The sequence below is a fragment of the Aquarana catesbeiana genome, linkage group LG07, assembly GCF_042186555.1.
Source record: "Aquarana catesbeiana isolate 2022-GZ linkage group LG07, ASM4218655v1, whole genome shotgun sequence".
Classification (NCBI taxonomy): domain Eukaryota; kingdom Metazoa; phylum Chordata; class Amphibia; order Anura; family Ranidae; genus Aquarana; species Aquarana catesbeiana.
In genome coordinates this window covers 153,967,526-153,993,663 of record NC_133330.1, presented here as the reverse complement: position 1 = coordinate 153,993,663, position 26,138 = coordinate 153,967,526, and the positions used below count along the sequence as shown (strand labels likewise).

At 43.2% G+C, this 26,138-nt stretch overlaps 1 protein-coding gene across 3 annotated transcripts in view; it reads right to left on the bottom strand.

Annotated features, from left to right (window-relative positions):
• Positions 1 to 26,138, bottom strand: part of POLR3H (RNA polymerase III subunit H) — a 99,366-nt gene that overhangs the window by 31,474 nt on the left and 41,754 nt on the right. For all 3 annotated transcript variants that reach the window (XM_073592736.1, XM_073592738.1, XM_073592735.1), the window contains 2 exons: positions 25,878 to 26,006; positions 15,812 to 15,908 (listed from right to left, as the gene is read on the bottom strand). In XM_073592736.1, coding sequence (XP_073448837.1) covers positions 15,812 to 15,908; positions 25,878 to 25,988 — 208 coding nt within the window. In that variant the 5' untranslated portion in view covers positions 25,989 to 26,006. The remainder of the gene's footprint in view (positions 1 to 15,811; positions 15,909 to 25,877; positions 26,007 to 26,138) is intronic.

The following is a 26,138-nucleotide window of genomic DNA, read 5'->3' as shown; positions in this document are numbered from 1 at the left end:
ATATGAGGGAATATTCTTGTTGTTCTAGCACATATTTAATGTGGTCTAGGATAGACCTTGCCCTCGGTACAACTGCTTTTCTCCCGTGGGTCAAATCAGTTGCACATGTAGACAGGGGCTTGTCTGATCATTTGCCTGTGCGGTATATGGTACAATTGTATGAAAAGGCCTCTCTTAAATTATCTGAGCAACTGTGCGTGGAATTTGACACATCAAGGGTTTTTTTCAGTACCTCCAGTTAAGACATGCCATCCAGTCTCAAACTCGTCCACATTACACCGCAATATAGCAGGTCCACTATTATGTCTATACTTCAGACTGGTAATACTAAGAAGGATCTTCTTTCCCAATTTTATTCCACTCTTCATGCTACGTTTCAAGCATTAGTGTTTTTTCCGGCTAACAGATAACCAGTGGGAGATGGTGCGGTCTGCACTTTCACAGGTTAGCTCATTTCCCACCCACAGTTATTTTTTTCTGCATCGGATATACCTCACTCCAGAAAAACTGTTTGCCTGGCATCATAGAAAGAATCCCTTTTGTCCTAAATGTAACAGTGGCAAATGGGATTAGGTTTGGATATTGCTTGTTCTAGATGTGGATTTACTGCTGCAAATCTTCTTCAAATGTTTTGGAACTGTCCAGGACTAACGTCCTTTTGGAAGCATTTATTTGGTTTCTTTGAGTAGAAGATTAATCTTCCATAACCTCAGACTCTGGAAGTTGGACTTTTAGGTGTGCTGAATGATTTTGTACCCCAGACTCATGCGAGGATTCTGTTGTTACGTATATTGTTATTTTATGCTCGTAAAGCAAATTTAATTACATTAGATGGACGCTGCCCCTTCCATGGTCCAAACTCTTTACCGTATTGTTCATGGTGATCCACCTAAGTTTGTTATAGTTAATCTATAAAAGTAGGGCGTGCCCTAAGAAGTTTACCAAAATGTGGCAACCCTGGCTGGATAATTCTGATGCATTTTGGGGTGTTGTCCTGTCTTCACAACTTAATCAGAATCTGCTCCCAGATAGTACATGCTGTGGAATAGGATGTGGGCGGTTTTGTTATGTTTTATTTGAACAGTCACGGTGGTTACTTTAGGAGACATGGTGCAGTTGTTTGGGGTATGTATGTGGTGCGGGTATGAATGTGTATGTATTGATGAATTTGGGGGTTTTTGGCACTGTGAATTTTTTATAATGTAGCATTAAATGCTCTCACCTCCTATTAATCCTTATTCCTTTGTCTATGCAGGAGCCTGGAGGGCCTTTATTCCTTAGTGGTTGCGTTTACGCAAATGTGTCATATCTATGAGTATTGAACTTTATCTTCATGCCTTGTATGTATATTGAGTGTCAATATTTGTTCTTTTTGAGCTGTGTTTATGTAAAACTCTTATAAAAACACCTTTAAAAAAAAAAAAAATAGCCACTCTGATCCACGTAATGTGGAGATGTCCAAAACTTCATAGATACTGGAAAGGAGTTCTGACTACTACAAGACCTGTTTTTCAGGTTACTTTAGCAGAAGATACAGGGATATGTTTATTGAACATGGTGGATGAGGCTACTTTACAAGAAATAAAATTATGTTTGAGTTTTATTTCAAGCTTGCAAATTAAAACATGAATATCCCCCTCTTCCCCCACCTTGGATAAATTGAAAACACAAATAAATCATACTTTATCTAAAGAAAAGCTAAATTTACCAACACAGAAACTGCCCAAATAAATTTGAAAACATTCGGAATAGGTGGCTTGTTACCCCAAGTTTAGCTCAGTTTCATTAATTCTGAATAGATTATGGTCTTAAAAGAGGGGGAGATTGGCTGGTGTATCCTATATTGGAGGGTACTTGGGTATTCATGGTCATAAGCCAGGTATATTGTTTATGGCTGTATGAAATATATTGCAAGAGAAACGTCTAAAAACTAATAAAAATTATTGCAGAAATAAAATTGTGTTTTATGTCATAGTGTCACTATTGAAGAGGTTTACAATCACTTCCCAAATAGGACACAGCCACGAGATGTCCTAGCCCTTTCCTGCTCTATACAAAATTAAGTAAAAGGTTTTGGCTTCTCCAATTTTCAGGAGCATTAACATAAAACTCCCTTCCGCAGTCATTCATGCTTTTGTTACTCTGTCCTTTTCTAAACTGCTTTTCTGTTGATGTCTGCCTTGATTGACATCCAAATCAATTTCAGCACTGAAAAATGTGGAGGAATGTGAGAGGAATTACCTTAGAAAGCAAAATACCAAGAATGAAATACCAGAAGTTGTCTTGTAAACCAGTGCAAGCTTCTGGAAAAAACAGTAAGCCAATCACACCAGCAGAAAAACGAAAAATAAAATCATCATTCTGAATCTTGAATATTAGTATGTTGCCTCTACCAGTGCCGTTTCCAGTCTTGGGTCTTTTACAGCACCTAAAGCCACAAACCCCTTCCTGTGGCACCCACCGTTACACCTCTCTACGGAGACTGGAAACACCCTGAAAAGCTGTTTGCTCCCCTAAATGCTTACTAGACTTTAACCATTTGGGGAGGATTTTGTACAAAATTATGGGCTATCCCCACTATGGATCCACCCTAACCTTTTCACTGCCAGGTCCGTACAGCCTACAGACCTACAGCACTGCTTCCAGCTGGCCAGGTCGTATGGACCTGACATTTCTCCTTCTGTTATAAGCTTTACTTCAGTAACCATGAGCTTATTATTAAAAATTACAAATATTTGTTATTTATTAACTCGACACAGGTTTAACTTTTATATTTAGTAGGAATTTAGCAGGAATTTTGTAAAATTTGCTGAGTTTTATCTGCCAATAATGATTTTAGTGCATTTTTAGCAAAAATATTGCTTTGACAAACATTTGTGCAAATATCACGGGGCCTTAAAAATCAGTAGCACCTTTTCTTTTTTTTACTGGTCATGTGCTTTCAGAAAATATATGGTTTGGGGGTCTTTTAAAACTTCTGAAAGCTGCAAGTGAAAAATTAAAACCTCCAGATTTTTAGAGAAATTTTGCGTACAGTCGATTTTTACCATTTTGTAAAATGTAAAAGTTACAAATATTTGTTATCTATTAACCACCTCAATACTGGGCACTTTCACCCCCTTCCTTCCCAGACCAATTTTCAGCTTTCAGTGCTCTCTCACTTTGAATGACAATTACTCAGTCATGCTACACTGTACCCAAATGAAATTTTTATCATTTTGTTCACACAAATAGAGCTTTCTTTTGGTGGTATTTATTCACAACTTCATTTTTTTTTGTGATATAAGCGAAAAAAGAGCGAATATTTTGAAAAAAAAAAAACAAAATTTTCTACTTTCTCTTTTAAAAGAAACCAAAAAAATTAAATTTTGTCGAAAATTTAGGCAAAAATGTATTCTACCACATGTCTTTGGTAAAAAAAAATCCTGATAATTGTATGATCATTGGTTTGTGTGAAAGTTATAGAGTCTACAAGCCATGCTACGCATTATTGAAAATGTATCAATCCTATTGCACTGATGGCCTAATGCACTGATCTCATTTCTTGAGGCCCTAAAATGTCAGGACAGTACAATAACCCCCCAAAAGACCCCTTTTTGGAAAGAAGACAGTCTGAAGTATTTAGTAAGAGGCATAGTGAATTTTTTGAAGTTGAAATTTTTTCCCCACAATGCTTTGGAAAATTAAGAAATATAGATTTTTTTTTTTTCTTCAATAAATTGTCATATTTACAAGTTATTTCTCACACACGGTGCAGGCATAATTGCAATTACACCCCAAAATACATTCTGCTATTCGTCCTGAGGATGGTGATACCCCATGTGTGAGACTTTTCCACAGCCTGGCCACATACAGAGGCCCAACATCCATATAGCACCATCAGGCGTTCTAAAGGCATAAATTACACATTTCATTTTCTGAGTACCTATCACATTTTTGAAGACCCTGGAGCACCAGCACAATGGAATTACCCACAAAATGACCCAATTTTGGAAAGAAAACAACCCAATGTATATTCTATGAGGCATACTGAGTCTTTTGAACATGTCATTTCTTTCCACAAGTTTTTGGAAAATGTGGAAAGAAAATGAAAACCTATTTTTTTTCTCACAAAGTTGTCAATTTAGAAGATCTTTCTAACACATAGCATGTACATAGCCAAAATGACACCCCAAAATACATTCTGCTACTCGTCCTGAGTGTGGCGACACCCCATGTGTGAGACTTTTCCACAGCCTGGCCATATACAGAGGCCCAACATCCATATAGCACCATCAGGCGTTCTAAAGGCATAAATTACACATTTAATTTCCTGAGTACCTATCACATTTTTGAAGGCCCTGGAGCACCAGGACAATGGAATTACCCACAAAATGACCCCATTTTGGAAAGAAAACAACCCAATGTATATTCTATGAGGCATACTGAGTCTTTTGAACATGTAATTTCTTTCCACAAGTTTTTGGAAAATGTGGAAAGAAAATGAAAACCTATTTTTTTTCTCACAAAGTTGTCAATTTAGAAGATCTTTCTTACACATAGCATGTACATAGCCAAAATGACACCCCAAAATACATTCTGCTACTCGTCCTGAGTATGGCGATACCCCATATGTGAGACTTTTCCACTACCTGGCCACATACAGAGGCCCAACATGCAAGTAGCACCTCCAGGCTTCTAACACATAGCATGTACACACCAAGAATTACAGCCCAAAATACATTCTGCTGAGCAAAAGGTAAAAAAAAAAAAGCTCACCTGTGGTTTTAGCAGGCAGGAATACCGTTCCAGAGCAGCCAAAGCATTTGTCCAGACAGCCAAAGGAAATGTCCAGGAATTGTCCAGACAGCAGACAGATATGGAAAAGTATGAACATGGTTCAGTACAGTCCAAGGTTTAGCAGGCAGTTCAGGTAACAGGCATAGGCATGGCCAGTCCAGGTGGCAGGCAAAGGCATGGCAAGGTCATGTGGCAGGCAAATGCATGGCAAGGTCATGTGGCAGGCAAAGGCATGGCCAGTTCAGGTGGCAGCAGGCAGCACTTTGTACATTGGCCCTTGGTCAGGTAAGACCTGAGGACAGGGGTAGAGGCTTCTTCCCACCCAAATCTCTACGAAGCCTCCGAGTCTCCAGACCCTAATCTGAGAAAACTAAAAACCCGGAGAAAAATGTTTTCTCCACTCGAAAAAACTTTTCTGGAGCCCCTCACATATGTGAGACCCCTGTGCTGTACAGTGGCAGGGCAAATGATCAGTTCAGGAGGTAGGTAAAAATCATGGTCATTTAACAGTCCGGGTCAATTTACGTTGAAGGCAGAAACATGTTTGGCAGAGGCATAGTCGTTAACCGTCCGGGTCATTCACAGAAATGGCAGATAGTGGAAAAAAATCATCTTCACTGTACTAATAGTGTAGTGAAGTATGATAGCTCCGATAGCACGTTCCAATACAGAGCCCTGGCTCGGAGGGACATTAGGGACAGTAGTATCGGGTGTCACGGCGAATTCCTCTACTTGCACATACACAACATTTTTTTGGGGGTTTGTGACCCGTTTGGGTAAGAGGGAGGATTTCGGGAAAGTGCCTTTCATGGAGTCTGGCTAACGCATCGGAGCGAATTAGTTGAGGGGCTTGGCCTTGGGGATAGAGAAGGGCTGTGAAAACTTCTTCTTGGAATTTTAGATAGGGCAGGGAACTTTGGGTGCACTTAGAAAAAAATGATATAGGAATTAAATAGGGCAAGTTGCATCAAATAAATGGCGACTTTCTTGTACCAAAATAGTGATCTCCTGGTGGCCAAGTAGGGCTGCATCATCTGGTCGTTCATATCCACCCCCCCATGTATAGGTTGTACTCATGCACACATTTTGGCTTCTGTATGGGGCCTCCTCTTCTCTGAAGTTCCACCAAGGTGTCGTCATGTATTGTTGAAAGGATGTAGACATCTCTTTTTTTATCTCTCCACTTCACCGCTAGTACTTCTTCAGTTCGCATACTGCCCATTTCACCCTGCTTCAATTTCTTGGCGACCAATCTTTGTGGGAAGCCTTTGCGGTTGGTCCGTGCTGTCCCACAGGCCACAGTGTTCTTTAGGTACAAATGGCGGAAAAGTGGGAGACTAGTGTAGAAATTGTCTACGTAAAGGTGGTAACCTTTCCCAAGTAATGGTTGGATCAACTGCCAGACAATTTTGCCACTTGTTCCCATGTAGGTAGGGCATCCAGGGGGGTTTAGCTGTCTGTCTTTTCCCTCATAAATGATAAAATCATATGTGTAACCCGTGGCCCTGTCACACACCTTATAAAATTTTACCCCACGTCTGGCTCTTTTACTGGGGAGGTATTGTTTTATTCCCAGTCTTCCGGTGAAGTGCACCAGGGATTCATCCACACATATGTTTCTATCAGGGGTAAACATCTCCTTGAAGCTGGCGCAAAAAAAATTGATTAGGGGCCAAATTTTGAATAACTTATCGTAACTGGGATGATTTCGAGGGAGGCATTGGGCATTGTTATTGAAGTGTAAAAATCTCATGATCATCTCATAACGGGTTCTGGGCATAAATGACGAATAGATCGGCATGTGGTGGACAGGTTGGGTAGACCAGTAGGAATGGAGTTCATTTTTTTTGTCAGCCCCATGTTGAGGGTTAGGCCAAGGAAAATTTTAAATTCTTCTACGGTGAGGGGTTTCCAAACAAAAGGACGGGCATATGAGGAACTGGGATTGTTGGCTATATGTTGGCTGGCATATAGATTACATTGCTCCACAATGTAGGTTAGGAGATCATTGGTAAAAAATAAATGAAAATAATAAAGTGGGGTTACATTTTCCGTCTGCATCGGAGGGCCTGGCTGGGCTGTGAAAAGGGGTATTACAGGTTCTACTGATGTATCGGGCAGCCATGTTGGATACAGTAGAACATCTGGGAGGCTAGCATGGGCACTGCCTCGTTGATGGGATCCGTTGCTAGCATCTGGCCTATATTCTAGGAAGGTTGCAGAAGTGCTGGTGGATGCCCGCCTATCCCGGAGTGCTGCGCTGCTGGTGGATGCCTGCTGGTGGATGCCCTGGAGTGCTGCGCTACTTGTGGATGCCTGCATATCATCCTGGGGTGCTGGGCTGCTGGTGGATGCCTGCATATCATCCTGGAGTGCTGCGCTGCTGGTGGATGCCTGCTGGTGGATGCCCTGGAGTGCTGCGCTGCTGGTGAATGCCTCCTCCTGCTCATTTCTCCTGATTCTCCTTGTTAGGATTGTATCTTCCTCTGTTTCCAACTCGGAGCCACTGCTTTCCACTGGCTCATAGTCACTATCCGAGTCTGATGGAGAGAATTCCCCGCTACTCTCGTCCAACATACTCTGGAGTATTTGGAGAGCCTCCTCTGCGCTGTAAGACCTTTTTGTCATGTTGGCGGGCAGATGTGTCAGATGGCAGGCGGCAGATGTGCCAGATGGTGGGCGGCTGTGCCAGATGGTGGGCGGCTGTGCCAGATGGTGGGTGGCTAGATGTGCCTGATGTTGGCGGGCAGATGTGCCTGATCTTGGGCAGATGGTGGCTGGCAGATGTGCCTGATGGCTGGCGGGCAGATGTGCCTGATGACTGGCGAGCAGATGTGCCTGATGATGGTGGGCGGCTGATGTGTCAGCTGTTGACGGGCTGATGTGTCAGCTGATGACGGGCTGATGTGTCAGCTGATGATGGTGTCAGATGGCGGGCGACAGATGTGCCTGATGACTGGGGGGCAGATGTGCCTGATGACTGGGGGGCAGATGTGCCTGATGGCAGGTGGGCAGATGTGCCTGATGGCAGGCGGGCAGATGTGCCTGATGGCAGGCGGGCAGATGTGCCTGATGGCAGGCGGGCAGATGTGCCTGATGGCAGGCAGATGTGCCTGATGGATGGCGGACAGATGTGCCCGCTGTTGGCGGACAGATGTGCCCGCTGTTGATGGGCAGATGTTCACTGACAGGTGTTTTCACTGTTTGGGGACACTGTGTTTTGGGGACACTAGCTGGGTGATCAGTGGGTAAACAGCAGACAAACAGCTTTATTACTCACTGATCTCCTGGCTGCAGCACAGATCTCTCTTCCTCTCCTCACTGACAGGCTCTGTGTGAGGAGAGGAAGAGATGAGAGCAGTTACTACGCTCTCTATTTACATTACATGACGACTGTGATTGGACACAGTCGTCATGTGATCAGGAGGGCCAATCACAGGGCCCTCCTGTGTTGTGCTGTCTCTGGGGGACACAGGCAGATCGGGATCGCGCCGCTGCGCGGGCACATGGCGGCGCGATCTCCTGTCATCTGCCACCCCCTCCCCCTTGTTTACTATACGATGGCTGTGATTACACACAGCCATCGTGCGGATCAGGAGGGCAAATCACATTGCCCTCCTGCCACTCTGAGATGCGGCGTGTCCGAGTGACACGCGCGCATCGGGATCGCGCGGGAGCATGCCCGCGTGATCCTGCTCCTTCTGAAGGACGTTCGGGAACGTCCAGTCAGAAGGAGGGAGCTCCCACCCGGCCGTATATGTGCAGTGGCCGGGTGGGAAGTGGTTAACTCAATATAGGTTAAGCTTTTATATTTAGTAGGAATTTTGTAAAATTTGCTGTGTTTTCATCTACCAATAATGATTTTAGTGTATTTTTAGCGAAAATAGTGTTTTGCTAAACATTTGCACAAAAATCACGGGGCCTTAACCACTTCAATACAGGGCACTTAGACACCTTCCTGCCCAGACCAATTTTCAGCTTTCAGTGCTGTCGCAGTTTGAATGACAATTGCGCGGTCATCCAACACTGTACCCAAACTAAATTTTTATCATTTTGTTCCCACAAATAGAGCTTTCTTTTGGTGGTATTTGATCACCTCTGCGGTTTTTATTTTTTGCGAAACAGATAAAAAAAGACCGAAAATTCTGAAAAAAATAAAAGTTTTGCTTTTGTTTAAAAATTTTGTAAATAAGTAAGTTTTCTCCTTCACTGATGGGCACTGATAAGGCGGCATTGACGGGCACTGATAAGGCGGCAGCGATGAGGTGGCACCAATGAACGGGCACTGACGGTGGGCACTGATGGGCACTGGTAGGCGGCACTGATGGGTGGCATTGATATGCAGCACTGAAGGGCATTGATAGGCGGCACTGATGGGCACTTATGGGTGGCACTGGGTGGCCACTGATGGGCACTGTTAGGCAACACCTATGGGCACTGAAAGGCTGCACAGATGGGTTCTTATGGGGGGCACTGATAGGCGGCACTGATGGGCACTGATACGCGGCACTGATGGGCATCCCTGGTGGCACTGGCAGTGGTAGGCATGGGAGTGGGCACTGATTGGCAGCTGCCTGGGCATTGATTGGCAGCTGCCTTTGCACAGATCAGTATTTCCCTGGGGGTCTAGGGGGCATACCTGGTGGTCCAGTGTGGCTGGTTTCCCTGGTGGTCCTGGGCGGCTTCCCTGGTGGTCCTGGGTAGGATCCGAGGGGGGGCTGTGCTGATAAACAATCAACACAGACCCCCCCTGTCAGGAGAGCAGCCGATCGGCTCTCCTCTACTCGCGTCTGTCAGACGCGAGTGAGGAAAAGCCGATCACCGGCTCTTCCTATTTACATCGTGATCAGTCGTGATTGGACACGGCTGATCACGTGGTAAAGAGTCTCAGTCAGACTGACACCCCGCAACAACGATCGCCACGATGCGCGTCCCCGGGGGCGCGTCCCCGGGGGCGCGCAGCGGCTCAATATCCTGAGGACGTCATATGATGTCCAGTCAGGATATTGAAACCACTTTGCCGACGTCATTCTGCTATATGGCGGGTGGCAAGTGGTTAAATATTAGTAGCACCTTCTTTTTATTCTACTGGTCCTGTGATTTCAGAACATATATGCTTTGTGGGGGGGGCGAGGCCTTTCGGGTCTTTTACAAACTGAAAGCTATAAATGAAAAACAAAAAAAGCAAAAGAAAAAAAAATAGCAAAAATGGTCCGGCCAGTTTAAGGAAGCAAAAGGGTTAACCTTTTGTAAAGAAAAAAGAAAAGAAAAAATGCACATCTTTTTTCAGGTAAAAGAATGTGTTTTTTTTTTATGTTGTAGCCGATGCAATGCCAGAATCCTGCAGACTGTCTACGGTCTACCGTACGGGCACTGCAGGAAGAAACAATGTGCTACAAGAGCACTCACCAGCCCCCTCGCTGTTCATGGATAACTACAAGCGGACTGCCCCAGTGGTAGACAGTACTTGTAGTTCATTCAAAGGAAACGGTCAGCTGTACTGTTTTTAAATTGTGACAGTGGGTGTGGGGAGAATATTCCCTGCCCACTTTTTTGATCTATCAACTTGGATACAACCACCCTGTTGGATTCTTCATGCAATTGTTGCTAGCAGTTATTATAGCCACTAGTAGAAATCGCTGTGTTCTCCCAGCGGGGAAGAATTGCCCTGCTGGAAAAACACAATTTATTTACTAAAAGCAATTCCACTTTGCACTATAAGTGCAGTCACTGTAAATCTGAGGGGGATATGCAAGGAAAATAAAAAATAGCATTTTTGTTTGCACATGATTGGATGATACAAATCAGCAAAGCTTCCCCTCATTTCAATCTTCCCTCATATCTACAGCGACTGCACTCCCAAGTGCACTTGTAGTGCAAAGTGGATTTGCCTTTAGTAAATCAACCCCAATGGCTCTGTGGGAGGGATTCTCCCATCAACCTGTGGCTGCAGGAAAGAAAATTGCTTCATCTATTACCGGCTTTACACTATTCATGCTGACAGGTTCTGTTTTTTAAATAAAATAATATATCCGCGCTTAGGCCAAAGGGGAAATTAGGTGTGCAGCCTACCCTGCTAGGTCCCCAATAGGGGACTAGAGTGATAATAGTGCAAGTATGAGGGTAAATGGCGCTACCTATATAATGAAAGGCGACAGACCCTGTTCACTTGTTAGGTGCTATGTGCCTCTATAGTGACTATTGAATGTGCATATACCAATAGTACATTCCTAATAAATTACCAATGTGCATGTGCTAATGTTGCAAACTTCACTAGGTTGCCAAATAAACTAGATGATATAAAAAAAAATGTTTAGAAGTGATACAAAAAACATGATTACTACAATAACAAAAGTACAGGTATACGAACATAAATAAACAAATCAAATACAAATCAAATAAAAATAATAAATAGTCCCAAAAGTGTAGGACAAATATATAATATTAAAAAATAGTAGAAATTGTATGAAACGACCCCAAAAAATTAACATGCCAAGTCCAAAAAATACATAAAAAAAAATCAATCCAACCAAAGTCTTATGTGATAGGGGTGGTGACGATACACAGGAACAAAATCCAGGTGAGTTTTAAGTGCTCCTCCTCTTGGGTCCCCACTTACCAGCTCCAGTAACCCCTACAGGGGTATCTCGCATAGCATATAGGCTTGATGCACCATGCAGATGATGATCATGCAGCCAGGCTCCAACTTTACCAATCGGCATCCAGCTCCTATGGACCTTCCAAGGATATCCCGCAGCTGGATCGAATTGTGTGTGCAAACGATCCTTCTCCAAGCCCAAATCAAACAGTTGTACTCCTCTCCTAATGCTCTCTCCAATATCCAGTATAGGTAAGGTTTTCATGCAAGAAATTAGATATGGGCTCCCATAGTGTAGTATTTAAATAAGGAAATGTTTTTATTCCAAAGTTAAAACAGTAAAAAAAGGAAGACAAAAAAAAAAGTTAAAAAAAAATTAAAAAAAAAATTAAAACAAATGTTCCATACTATGGAAACTCCTCACAAAGTCCTACAACTACAGGAGGAATGACAGCTTCAGACCTGTGGTGTGTCTCTCTTGCAGCGTGCGCTCCAGCTGCGTTCCACAGGCTCACTGACCGCTATCACACCCGGAAATGAAGTCAGTGCGTGACTAGGCGGAGTCACGCACTGACGTCATTTCCGGGTGTGATATCGGTCAGTGAGCCTGTGGAAGGCAGCTGGAGCGCACGCTGCAAGTGAGACACACCATAGGTCTGAAGCTGTCATTCCTCCTGTAGTTGTAGGACTTTGTGAGGCGTTTCCATAATATGGAACATGTATTTTTATTTTTTTGTCTTCCTTTTTTTACTGTTTTAACTTTGGAATAAAAACATTTCCTTATTTAAATACTACACTATTGGAGCCCATATCTCATTACCGGATGGTAAAGTTGGAGCCTGGCTGCATGATCGGTGCATCAAGCCTATATGCTATGCGAGATACCCCTGTAGGGGTTACTGGAGCAGGTGAGTGGGGACCCAATAGGGGGAGCACTTAAAAGTCATCTGGATTTTGTTCCTGTGTATCGTCACTACCCCTATCACATAAGACTTTGGTTGGATTGATTTTTTTAATGTAATTTTTGGACTTGGCATGTTAATTTTTTGGGGTTGTTTCACATAATTTCTACTATTTTTTAATATTTTATATCTGTCCTACACTTTTGGGACTATTTTATTTGATTTATTTATTTATTTTCATATACCTGTATTTTTGTTATTGTAGTATCACGTTTTTTGTATCACTTCTAAACATTTCTTTCTTTCTAGTTTATTTGGCCTAACCTAGTGAGGTTTGCAACATTAGCACATGCACATTAGTAATTTATTAGGAATGCACTATTGGTATATGCACATTCAATAGTCACTATAGAGGCACATAGCACCTAACAAGTGAACAGGATCTGTTGCCTTTCATTATATAGGTGGCGCCATTTACCCTCATACTAGGTTCTGTTTTTTACCCCATCTTGGTTGTGATTTTACTCAGCCAGACAATAGCTGACAGGTGTAAGTCCTTTAAAGTAATCTTACCAATGCTGCAGTTGATCCATCATTCAAAAAACACATAAAGCAAATGTCCGTAGCTTTAAATTTTCAGTTGTAACAGATTGCTGGAGGCTTCCAATAAAGTGTTTTATCTGATCTCCTGCATGGGTCTGATGTAATAAATACCAAGCATAGGACACTTTGGCTAAAACTGGACTGCAGAATCCACCTCTAAAGGCAGACCATACGTTACACGTTTTTTTTCGTTCAACAAGTGGAATGAACAAAGATGTGCTATTTCCCCCATCCACACATTCAAAGGTGGATGGGGGAATCACTCCTGCTATGCTATTGTGTTCTGACGATGGGGAGCCTTCCCAGTCGTCAGAACGCAATGATTAGTGTTGCTGGTTATAGCTAGCAGCACCGAACTTTCAGACAAAAGCCTGACAGGGTGGTTGTACAGAAGACGATCGACTGCTGAACCAGCTGAAATTTTGATCCACGAAAGGCCAGCTTAAGGAGCATCTGGTTCACATGGCCTTCATCTCTAATATATTTATGAGATTTACTCAGAATACCATCTGTCGTGGACACTACTGGTGTCAAATGCACCTATCTTCCTATTCAGAAGAAGCCTAAAGAAGGCTGCAAAGTCTTTTCCTTCCTTATCGGTTAAGAAGCGTACCTTCTGTTTCTCCACTCCCTTGACCCCCTTATCGAGACCCCCCCAACCGAAAGCTTGTCTCCCAGTCCACATGCAAGATCTGGGGCTGTAAATGCCCCAGACACTCACTCCTGAGTGTGGAAAGGGGGGTTAGTGTCTGTTAAATTTTGTTGGAGCTTGGACAGCTTGCATCTCTGATGCTTGGATGCAGAAGGTAGTATCCCAGGAATAAAACTGGGGTTTAGCTCCCTGCCCTGTCCAACCTTCCAGGGTAAAAGGGCAGATTATCAGATCTCCATTCGGCCCGCTAGTCTTCTGAACCAAGCTGCCCATTTTCTGTGGTGAAATGGTTACTAAAATTTTACTCCAACCTGTTAACAGTTCCAAAACCCAAAGGGGGCATTCACCCTATTTCTGATCTCAAAGCTTTAAATCTCTTCATTTAAGCTCATAAATTCCGCATGCAACCCACCAACTTTGTCATCTCCTCAATTTACCAGGGAGACTTTCTGGCTTCTGTGGACATTAGGGACATATACTTACACATCGCCTTTAACTTCTAACCCCTGCATCAGCATTTCCTACATTTTGCTGTGGGGGCCCCTATACGATCTGTTTGTGGCCCCGCCCCTTGGCCTCTAAACTTTACCTTGGTGTCCTCCAAAGTGCTGGTTTCACTGCACTCTTGTGGCATTCCCATTGTGAGAATCTTGGACAACCTCCTATGGTGGGAGGAGGATAGTGGGACATGGGCTATCACACAATGTAACTGACTGCCCAGATGTTACAATTTGGATGGACACTAAAACCTTCAGAAAATCAGACACTGTAACTGACTCATCGTTTGGAGTGCCTGAGTCTATTCCTGGACATAGCTCAGGCAAGAGTGTTTCTTCCACTGGCCTGAGATTGCATTGACTCAGATTAAAGTTCTCCAGATAAAGGAGTCATCTGAATCTCTGCTTTTGCCAAGAGTCTTGGGTCTGATGTATCCTTCCAGGCAATCAACTTTACCCAGTTTCACTTCAGACGTCTACAATGCATCATTCTGTAATCATAGGCTAAATCGATTAAGTCCCTTGACAGACTTCTGCACAGAGGACCAGGCTGTCTGTGGCTTGGTGACTCGGGAATCTGCCTCTGGAACCAGAGAAGTCATTCCTTCCCATCTTCTGGAAGATTCTCACGGCAGATGCCAGGCTGTTGGGCTGTGGAGAAGTCCTGGGAATCCTGTCAGTGCAGACAAGAAAGGCTAGAAATTCAGATTTTCTGTATTTAGTTTTGCTGTGGCAAGAGAGGTAGTTCGGATCATATCTTGGACAGGACTTTACGTTTCTGCCTGGTCCATCCCAGGCATAGACAATTGACAGGTCGACCCCCTCAGCTTGGACTTGACAGTGTGGTCCTTACACCTAAAGTTGTTCCAGGACCTCTCTTTTGCAAGTGGGGGGATGCCAAATGTGAACCTTCTAGCTTCCAATTTCAACAAAAAACTTGATTGGTTTGTTTCTAGGTATATGGATTCTCTATCTGAAGTAGTCAATGCTCTGGGGAATCAGTGCACCCTGATCTATGCCTCCCCCACCTGAAGCTTCCTCGTCCAATTTCCAGGATCAAGATGGAGAATATTCCAGTGATCCTCATTGTTCCAGACTCGTTCAAGCAGATATGATACACTGACCTGGTAAGACTCCTAGCGGGCACTCTGTGGGCTCTTCCAGATTGTTTGATCTTCTGAATGACTTATTTACCATCCTGCCTCATGGTTGCTCGCTTTAACACCATGGCTTTAAAAACCAAGGTTTAAGAGACTAAGCTAGGATATCTCTAAATCTGTGATTCCTACTAAGCTCCTTCAATGCACAATGTCGAATTTTAATTGAAATAGGACATTTGTTGTTTTGTTCTCTAAGCTCCACTCTCCATCTCCCAGCTCCTTGGTGTGCAAAATAATAACCAGCCCTGTAGATAAAATGAATGTAAAGAAAAAGGGCTATATTGCTAGCCCATCGAGAGTTGAGTATGGTATGTGTTGCCCAGTATTTTTATTTCCTGGTTTCTGCTTGGACACCAGAACCACATGCAAACAAAATTTTAATCCTTCCCACAGGATCTGGAAAATCAGCTTGGATGGATTTGTCATTCCCATGTGTGGCCATATCTGTCAAGCACTGTATGCCGCAAATTAATACCCAATTAGAAGGTCCAAACTTAATCTGTATGGTGATCTTTAGTTGACACAAAACTGTAGAATAAAACTCATGCAATAGTAAATAATACTACAGGGTTTCATCTTGGTTTCTGAAGGGCAAGAACAGAATAATAATAAGAACTAACCTTTGGTGTGAGAAGCTCCATCGCCAGGGAAAATATAGGAGTCTTCCAGTTTAGTTATGTCAAAAAGGCAGATGCAGAGACCCACATTATATACAACCTAGAAAGAACACAACAGGTTTCACTACATTGTTAAAAAAAAAAAAAAAAAAAAATCTGAGCCAATTTTAGATATCACTATTCAAATAATACAGATGCAGTACATTTTTTAAATTTCACTTGGGAAAATTGGGGATAATGAAACCTCAGTTATTAAACTACAACAAATATTTACCAACTCATCTTTCTTTTTTTACTGATCTCTATTAGTTTTTTTACTGATCTCTATGGGTCCTTTCACACTGGGGCGGTTTGCAGGCGCTATTGCACTAATAGCGCCTGCAAACCGACCCGAAACAGCCGCTGCTTTAATTCCAGTGTGAAAGCCCCGAGGGCTTTCACACTGGAGCGATGCGCTGGCAGGACGGTAAAAAAAGTCCTGCCAGCAGCATCTTCGGAGCGGTGAAGGAGCGGAGTGTATACCGCTCCTTTACCGCTCCTGCCCATTGAAATCAATGGGATGGCGCGGCTATACCGCCGGAAAAGTGCCTCTGCAGAGGCGCTTTGCGGTGGTTTTAACCCTTTCTCGGCCGCTAGCAGGGGGGTAAAACCGCCCCGCTAGCGACCGCATACCGGCGGTAAAGCGCCGCTTACAATAGCGGCACTTTACCGCCACCGCCCCCGCGTGAAAGGGCTCTATTAGTTTTCAAAATGTAAAAGAGAACAAAAGCGGGAGACTGACACGCGCAGGAGCAGACTAATCAAGACAACACAAAGAAAAACCTGCAAATAAAATAAACAAAAAAAAAAGAAAAAAAAAGCAAAACCACAAGAAAAGGGGAGTCTTAAAAGGCTTGATGTGCCTACAACGACAGTAATAATATCTCATCATCGGCTCCCAGTCAAGTACATGATTACTCAAGTAATAACTAAAGTACCTCTTTATCCTTGGCACATGACAGGACACTTAAAGGGGCTGTAAACCCTCATGTTTTTTCCCCTTAATACATCCTATACATGAAGGTGAAAAAACTTCTGTCACTGACCGCCCCCCCAGCCCCCCCGTTTTACTCACCTGAGTCCTGTAATCCCCATGCCGGAGATGCACTCTTCCCCTGTGCCCATTGTCTCAGTACTTGATTGGATAGATTGATAGCAGCGCAGCCATTGGCTCCCGCTGCTGTCAATCAAATCCAATGACGCGGGCGCCGGGGCCGAGTGCGGCATTTGGACGCAAATGCTGGACTCGGGAGCGCACCCGCAAGGTAACCCCCCCGGGAGAAGGCTTCTCCAAGGGGGTTATACGATGCTGGGAGGAGCTACCAGCGCCGCCGGGGGACCCCAAAAGTCAAGGATCGGGGCCACTCTGTGCAAAACGAACTGCACAGTGGAGATAAGTATGCCATGTTTGTTACATTAAAAAAAGAAACAAAAAAAAACAAAGCCTTACAATCACTTTAATATTTATGCAGTATCACCATCTTCCAGTCATTTTGCCCACACTTTTTCAAATTTGGGAATACATACTCTGTTAATACACGTGACTGTGTTTAACGGTAGTTGTGAATTGATCAGCTATTTTCAAATAACAATTGAGAGAGTCCTGGGCTTTTCCAGTGAAGAGTAATAGCCTTCCCGGCGTAGAATAACAGAAGTCCTAGTAGAGTTCTGCCAGCATTTGTAGGTGAGAGACCATCAACAAGGCCTAGTAAGCAGCTGCTAGGCGTGAGTGAGACCCGAGTTATTTAGTTAGCAAGGTTGAATAAAGACACCAGTCCATCCAGTTCAACCTGAATGAGCGTGGGTGCGTGTCTACAATTGTCCCTATCCCTGTACATTGTGTCTCATTAAGATGCTCATCTATTTTATTATTATTTATTTAAAGGTACCCATAAAGTGTTGTCAATGTACGCAGTGCTCCACCCATACATTGCACACTCACATCAGCCCCTACCCTCAAGGAGCCCACAATCCCAGGTCCCCAACTCACATTCATATATTAGGGCCAATTTACCTACCATCATGTCTTTGGAGTGTGGGAGGAAACCGGAGTACCCGGAGGAAACCCACGCAGGCACAGGGAGAACATGCAAACTCCAGGCAGGTAGTGTCGTGGTTGGGATACGAAGCAGCGACCCTTTTTACTGCTAGGCGAGAGTGCTACCCACAACATCACTGTGCCGCCCATTAAATTTGACCGATGAAAGACACCACAGCCTCCCAGTACACCTGGATAACCGAACAAGTCCAAAATATATGGAAATGCCCCACATCTCTATCACATCGCCAACAGGATGGAGGGACAGTGGGATTGAGCCGATGGAGCCTGTAAGGAGTGTAGTAGGCCCTATGTAATATCTTAAATTGTACCAATCTCTTAAAGAGACCAGAAAGGCGTATCCCGCATATCCGTACAGTCCTCATCGTCCATAACCGAGATATCTAGTAATCATTTTTGTCAGAAAATAAATAAATCTGGTAGAGCTACCATAAGATGATAGTTATAGAGTGATGAAGCCGGTTTATCCAAGGGTTATGAATGGAGGAGTGCCTCAAGATCAGAACACTCAAGGTGTATTGTTTAAGACAAGAACGGACCAGTGAAGGTGTGAGCAATCACTAAGTCATCCATCCTTGCCTGCTTTACTTGAAAGCCTGTTTACATAGCTCAGTAGCTGAAGCTACAAATTTACACACACAACTAAGAGTTAGTTACTCATCTAACTCCTCGCTCCCTGCCTAATCTGTTCACAAAGCTCTATGGTATTATAAAAGGGAGTCTGAAAGAAAACAGCTTCATCTGTACTCTCTATCAAGCCCATAAAGTACTGTGTATATCAGTGTCCATCTTTTATTAAAGTGGTTCTAAAGTCTTTTTACCTTAATGCATTCTCTGCATTAGGTAAAAAGCTCTTCTGTTATTAGGATCCCTTCAAACGCCCATATACTTACCGGAGCTCAATCCCGATCAATCGCTGTGCCCAAGAGCAGTAGCTCCCCGCATCATCACAGGACAGAGAGGAAACAGGAGGAGACATTGAGTCCTGTTGCTGTCAATCAAATCCTGTGATGAAGGAGTGGGGAGGCAGGACCTAGCTGCACTGTCTATGGACACAGGCAGTATGGTTCAGGATAGAGCCCACACGAGTGCCCCTATAGCAAGTGTCTTGCTATTGGGGGAACTTAAAGAAGAAAAGGAGCCATGAGCATCGATGGGGTGCCCCAGAAAACGAGGATCGGGGCGGCTCTGTGCAAAACCATTGCACAGAGCAGGCAAGTATGACATAGTTACATAGTAGGGGAGGTTGAAAAAAAAAAAAAAAAGACAAAGTTCATCAAGTCCAACCTATATGTGCGATTTTATGTCAGTATTACATTGTATAACCCTGTATGTTGTGGTTGTTTAGGCGATTTCATGTGATTATCTAATAGTTTTTTGAAACTATCGATGCTCCCCACTGAAACCACCACCTGTGGAAGAGAATTCTACATCCTTTCCGCTCTTGCAGTAAAGAGCCTGCTACGCAGTTTAAGGTTAAACCTCTTTTCTTATCATTTTAATGAGTGGCCACATGTCTTATGCCGCATACACACAAGCGGAATTTCCGTCGGAAAAACCATGGATGGTTTTGCCGACGGAATTCCACTCAAGCTTGGCTTGCATACACACGGTCACACAAAAGTTTGCTGAACTTTCGACCGCCAAGAACGAGGTAACGTACAACACTACGACGAGCCGAGAAAATGAAGTTCAATGCTTCCGAGCATGCGTCGAATTGTTTCCGAGCATGCGTAGGAATTTTGCGCGTCAGAATTCGTACAGACGATCGGAATTTCCGATCGGAACTTTTTCCAACCGAAAAAATTGAGAACATGCTCTCAATCTTTTGGTGGCTGGATTTCCGCCAGCAAAAGTCCGATGGAGTATACACACGGTCGCATTTTTGGACCAAAAGCTCTCATCGGACTTTTGCTGGCGGAATTTCCGCTCGTGTGTACCGGGCATTATTAAACTCCCTTCCGTGAAAAGTTTTATCCCTATTGTGGGGTCACCAGTATGGCATTTGTAAATTGAAATCATATCCCCTCTCAAACGTCTCTTCTCCAGAGAGAATAGGTTCAGTGCTTGTTGTCCTCCAGTCCCTTCATTAGTTTTGTTGCCCTTGTCTGTGCTCGCTCCATTTCCAGCACATCCTTCCTGAGGACTGGTGCCCAGAACTGGACAGCATACTCCAGGTGAGGCTGGACCAGAGTCTTGCAGAGTGGGAGAATTATCGATTTATCTCTTAAGTTAATCCCCTTTTTAATGCATGCCAATATTCTGTTTGCTTTGTTAGCAGCAGTTTGGCATTGCATGCCATTGCTGAGCATATCATAAACTAGGACCCCCAGGTCCTTTTCCATCCTTGATTCCCCCAGTGGTTCTCCCCCCAGAGGAGTAGATTGCATTCATATTTTTGCCACTCAAATGCATTATTTTACATTTTTCCACATTAAACCTCATTTGCCATGTAGTTGCCCACCCCATTAATTTCTTAAGATTTAACTGTTTACATCCTCCAGGTCGTTTATGAACAAATTAAATAGGATTGGTCCCAGGACAGAACCCTGGGGGACCCCACTTTCCACCCCTGACCAATCCGAGTACTCCTCATTTATCACTACTCTCTGAACTCGCCCATGTAGCCAGTTTAATCCATGTACTCACCTTATGGTCCATGCCAACGGACCTTACTTTGTACAGTAAACGTTTATGGGGAACTGTGTAAAATGCCTTTGCAAAATCCAGATACCCCATGTCTACTGGCCTTCCTTTATCTAGATGGCAGCTCACCTCCTCATAGAAGGTTAATACATTGGTTGGGCAAGAACGATTCTTCATGAATCCATGCTGATTACTGCTAATGATACCATTGTCATTACTAAAATCTTGTATATAGTCCCTTATCATCCCCTCCAAGAGCTTGCATACAATCGATGTTAGGCTAACTGGTCTGAAATTCCCAGGGGTGTATCCCGGTCCTTTTTTTAAATATTGGTGCTACATTGGCCTTTCTCCAATCAACTGGTACCATTCCAGACAGTAGACGGTCAGTAAAAATTAGGAACAATGGTCTGGCAATTACTTGACGGAGTTCCCTAAGGAACCTCAGGTGTAAGCCATCTGGTCCCGATGACTTATGTTAAGTTTTTCAAGTCTATTCCTAATTCTGTCCTCTGTTAGCTATGAGGGTGCTTCCTGTGATGTGTCATGAGGATAAACACTGCAGTTTTGGTTACCGAAGCCCTGATTCCCTTGTGAAGACTGAGGAGAAAAATAAATTCAATACCTACGCCATCTCACTATCCTTTGTAACCAGATTCCCTTCCTCATTCTTTATGGGGTCAATATGGTCTGTCCCCTCATTTACTCTTTCTTTTGCTCTCCTCCGCTATGTGTCTTACGTGTTCTATCTTAGCCGCCCTGATTGCACTCTTACATTTCTTGTTGCATTCTTTGTAAAGTTCGAATGCTGATGATGATCCCTCAACCCTGTATTTTTTGAAAGCCTTCTCCTTTGCTTTTATACGCATTTTTACATTGGAGTTAAGCCACCCAAGACTTTTGTTCGCTCTTTTAAATTTATTTCCCAATAGGATGCACTGGCTAATGCCCTTATTTAATTATGCTCTTAAAGCAAACCCATCTCTCCTTCGTTTTTTTTGTTCCTAAGATTTTATCCCAATTAATATCTTCTAGCAAGGATCATAGTTTAGGGAAGTTGGCTCTATTGAAATTCAGTGTCTTTGTATTCCCCTTATGTTTCCTATTTGTGTGATTTGTACTGAAGCTAATTGACCTGTGATCGTGGTTTCCTAAATTGTCCGTATTTCCACATCAGTGATCAGGTTTTTATTATTGGTAATCAGTAGGTCCAATAGCGCTTTATTTCTAGTTGGCGCGGCTACTATCAGACCCATGAAATTGTCCTGCAAGGCATTTAGGAACTGGCGAGCCTTAGACGAATGCACGGTTCCTTCCACCTAGTCTATGTCTGGATAATTAAAATCCCCCATTATGATGACACTTCCCATCCTTGCCGCTAATCTAAATTGTGATAGGAATCCGTCTCTCCCTCCTCCCCCAGGTTAGGGGGCCTATAGCATACTGCCACAGTATTACTTTCCCATTAGTTTCAGCCCTTTGGAGCTCTACCCATAGGGATTCCACCTCCTCCCTAGCTCCCTTAGTGATGTAATCTCTCACATTCACTTGTACATTATTCTTGATATACAGGCATGCCCCTCCCCCTTTTTTACCCCGTCTATCCCTGCGATAAAGGGAATACCCTTGAATGGTTGCTAGCTAATCATGAGAGCTGTTGAACCAAGTCTCGGAAATTCCCACAAAATCTAAATCCTCCTTGTACCTCTACTAGTATCTCTAGTTCCCCCATCTTGTCCGCCAGGCTCCTGGCATTGGTGAACATGCCACGTAGTTTAGACCGGTCGCATACTGTCTTCTTATTGGGTGTTCAGAGGTTGCAAATAGGACTTGTTACTATACCAACGGGTATATGTGCTTTAGTCAACTTACTATTAATGCCCCCAATACTACCTTCTGGAATATGTTCAGCGCTGACTATCTCTACCTCTGGACCCTCCCCCCCAGTCGTCTAGTTTAAAAACCCCTCAAACTTTTCGGCCATCTTCACTCCCAGCAGATCTGCCTCCTCCTCATTTAGATGCAGTCCGTCCTTTCTATAGAACTGGTGACCAACTGAGAAGTCGGCCCAGTTCTCCAGGAACCCAAACCCCTCCTTTCGTACCTACCAAACCCCCATCGCACCTACCAATTCAAATGAGGATTGGGGATTATACCCTGTCCAAATTAACTAACAACTAGCTTCCTGACACTAATACTCAATACACAGGTACTCACAGCCCACGTGCGCTCACAATACACAGGTGCTCACAACACTCAATACACAGGTAATCACTATAGACACACACACACACACACACACAACACTGAGGTACTCAGCACTACACAAATATACCACAATACTCAGTTACCCAACAGTGCTTTCTACTCAGTTATACCACAATACTCAACAGTAAATCAGAAGTATCACAATACTCAGTTGCTCAATGATACTCACTACTGAATTACACCACATATAGTTACCCACAATGCACTGCAAAATACAGTTACCCACAATATTCAGCAGTACTTATTTCCTCTTAGCCAGCATCCCCCCTACACACAGTCAGTCTTCTACTGGCTTTGCCGCTTTGTGTCCCCTCTGCTCCTGCTTAGCCTCCCCTACAATCTGTCAGTGTTCAGTCTCCCTTGGTCAGCCTGCTTGTCACGTCTGCCTCCGCTTCCCAGGTTTACCTCACGCCCTCCCCCTCAGGTTAGCAGCTTACGCGTACACGCCGATGCCTCTCCTGGTTACCCTGTCACTTCTGCTTCCCTCGGTCTCCCGGTGCGCCTCCTCTGTTGGAGATGCTGGAGTGGCACGGTCCTCAGTCACTCCCGCTCCTCGGTCCCAACATCTGTCCCCGCAGCCTCTCTCAGTCTCAGTGAGGGGGTCCGCGGTTCTCACTCACTCACACACACTGCTCTCCCTGTTTTTTGGCCCCAACACAAAACAGCACATCAGCACCACCTAGAGCACATGCATGAGGAGGCACATGGCTGTTCACCAGGAAATCACTGCAGAAAAAAAAAAAAAAAAAAGCTTTCCCCTGTAAGACAATTGCAAAAGACAACTCAAGCTTTAGAATCGCCCTTAAATGTTTGTTTGTAAAGTATAGACAACATTTTAGTTCTAAGACTATGTTAGGCAAACAGTCATGCAGACCTATTGCATATATGTTTAAGGGGGGTAGGTGGCCTTTGTGCCAATGTTGGTCAATGCACCTACTATGCCCGACTTAGCTTATTATGTGCAGCCCTAACACACCTGTGAAAAATTACCATCTTCCCCTGAACTAAATTTATACTAGTAGAAATTATTACATTATTATGAATATTTCAATGCAGAAACACTTCATGCAAAAGTTAAAGGCCCCGTTCAGTTAACTGGTTCCTTTTTGTTTTAACTTTGTATTAAAAAGGATTGCAAAAAAAAAAACCACAACACTAAATGTAATATAAAATTACTCAGCCATGAAACACTGTATCCAATTTAATTTTACCTAATTTTTGGGAGAAAAAAAAACACACAAAAAAATAAATGGTTTTGCTTAGTTTGTTATAAAATGTTGCAAATATACAATCTTTCTTCATAAATTTAGGCCAAAATGTATTCTGCTACACTTCTTTGGTAAAAAAATAACCCCAGTGTATATTGTTTTGTCTGTGTGAAAATTATAGTGTCTTTAATCTATGTTGTATATATATTTGAAAATTGATCAGTCCTCATGTACTGACTGCTCATCTCATTTCTTGAGGACAAAATGCCCCCCCTTTTTGGGAAGTAAACAGTCCAAGGTATTTAATAAGAGGTATTGTGAGTTTAATGTAATTTTTGTTACAATCTGTTGAAAAACATAGAAAATTACATATAAATTTGTTTTTTTATTTCTTCACAGAGTTGTCATTTTAACAAGTTACTATTCACACAGGGCATAGATGGGCCAAAATCCAAGAAGCACCTTTGGGTTTTCAAGGACCATAAATTATGCATAATTTACACATTTCATTTCCTGATTACTCACCACATTGTTGGAGGCCCTGGACCACCAGGACAGTGGAAACCCCCACATTTTTTAGAATTAAAAAAAAAAACAAAAAAAACAAAAAAACAAAAAAAAAAACACTGTTGGCGGCTGCACTAATATGGCTCATTCACACGTGAGACTGGTGGCGGCAAAACTTCACAGCCAAGCCATGGTTTTAATACCCCTCAACTGCTACCCTCTTTAGCTGCAGAGGCAGCGGCTGGGGTTGTACACATAACTTGGCTGCAATGCTATCCTTTGCAGTTGGTGTGGCACAGATGAGGGACACTGGGGCTGGTGTGGCGGTGATCAGGGACACTGGGGCTGGTGTGGCGGTGATCAGGGACACTGGGGCTGGTGTGGCGGTGATCAGGGACACTGGGGCTGGTGTGGCGGTGATCAGGGACACTGGGGCTGGTGTGGCGGTGATCAGGGACACTGGGGCTGGTGTGGTCTGACATACAGAGAGATCAGGGCAGCCAGTCATTGTACATACAACAAATCACAAAGCTATCAGTGTGGATCGGCATTAATATAGGTCTCTCGCCACCAGCTGACACGGCCTGGATTTGACAGCTCTCAGAAAGTCAAGCCAGTATTCAGTGTTCTGCACTGAGATACCCGCCTCATGGAATGTGCGGGGGGGGGGGGGGGGGGGCGGTAACGCATTTCAGAGGGTTCTTCAAAACAAAGGATTTATAAAAATAAACATTCCTTAACAAAAAACAAAAGAAAATTCTGGATGCCTCTGAACTTATGCAGGGTAATGTACATAAACAGTATCCATCTTGTGTTTTTAATGCTGATACAGTTAGACATGGTAGCGTTTCTACATGCCTGATAATTTAAGTCACTGAAAACAAAACAGACACAATTAACAAGCCCTGACAATTAAATGAAATTTTGATATCACTGTGTTTAATATTTACAAGAAGTGAAACTGAAAAGGTAGCTATTGGCCACAAATCCAGTTTTGTGATTATTTAGTATCAGCTCCAACATAACACCACAAGAATTTAGATTCTCAGGCTCTAAAAAATCATTTAAATATTAATGCCAGAGTGCAGGCATTGCAAATGGAAATGGTGGATACATCAAAACAGGAAGTCATTTTAACTGTCAATATATACAAGCACATACTTATTTACATATATTAGAGACAATGTACATAACCTGGTTTACTTTACTTTATTGATTTTGCAAGGATGACTAAACAGTTCTTTATGATTTGTCACAATGCAAAAATAGTTATATGAAAATGCAATTGTTCATAGTCCACGTTTGCTTATTTTTTTTTTTTTTTAAACCTAATTCTGCTTACCTTATTTGCCAATTTCTTGTTTAGTTCTTCTGCAATGGAGTCATTTAGTTTACGCTCAAACTGCCAAGGAGTTGTCCGTACAGTGTCCACCATTTCAACTAGGACAAACATAGTGGATGGTAGCAAAGACTGCAGATCAAAATAATGAAGGCAAATTACTCTATAGGTACAGCATCCCATAAAATCTCAACAAATCATTATCAGTATCTATTTAATAAAAAGGTGCAAATCACTAGCGGCATACCACAAGGCTCTGTACTA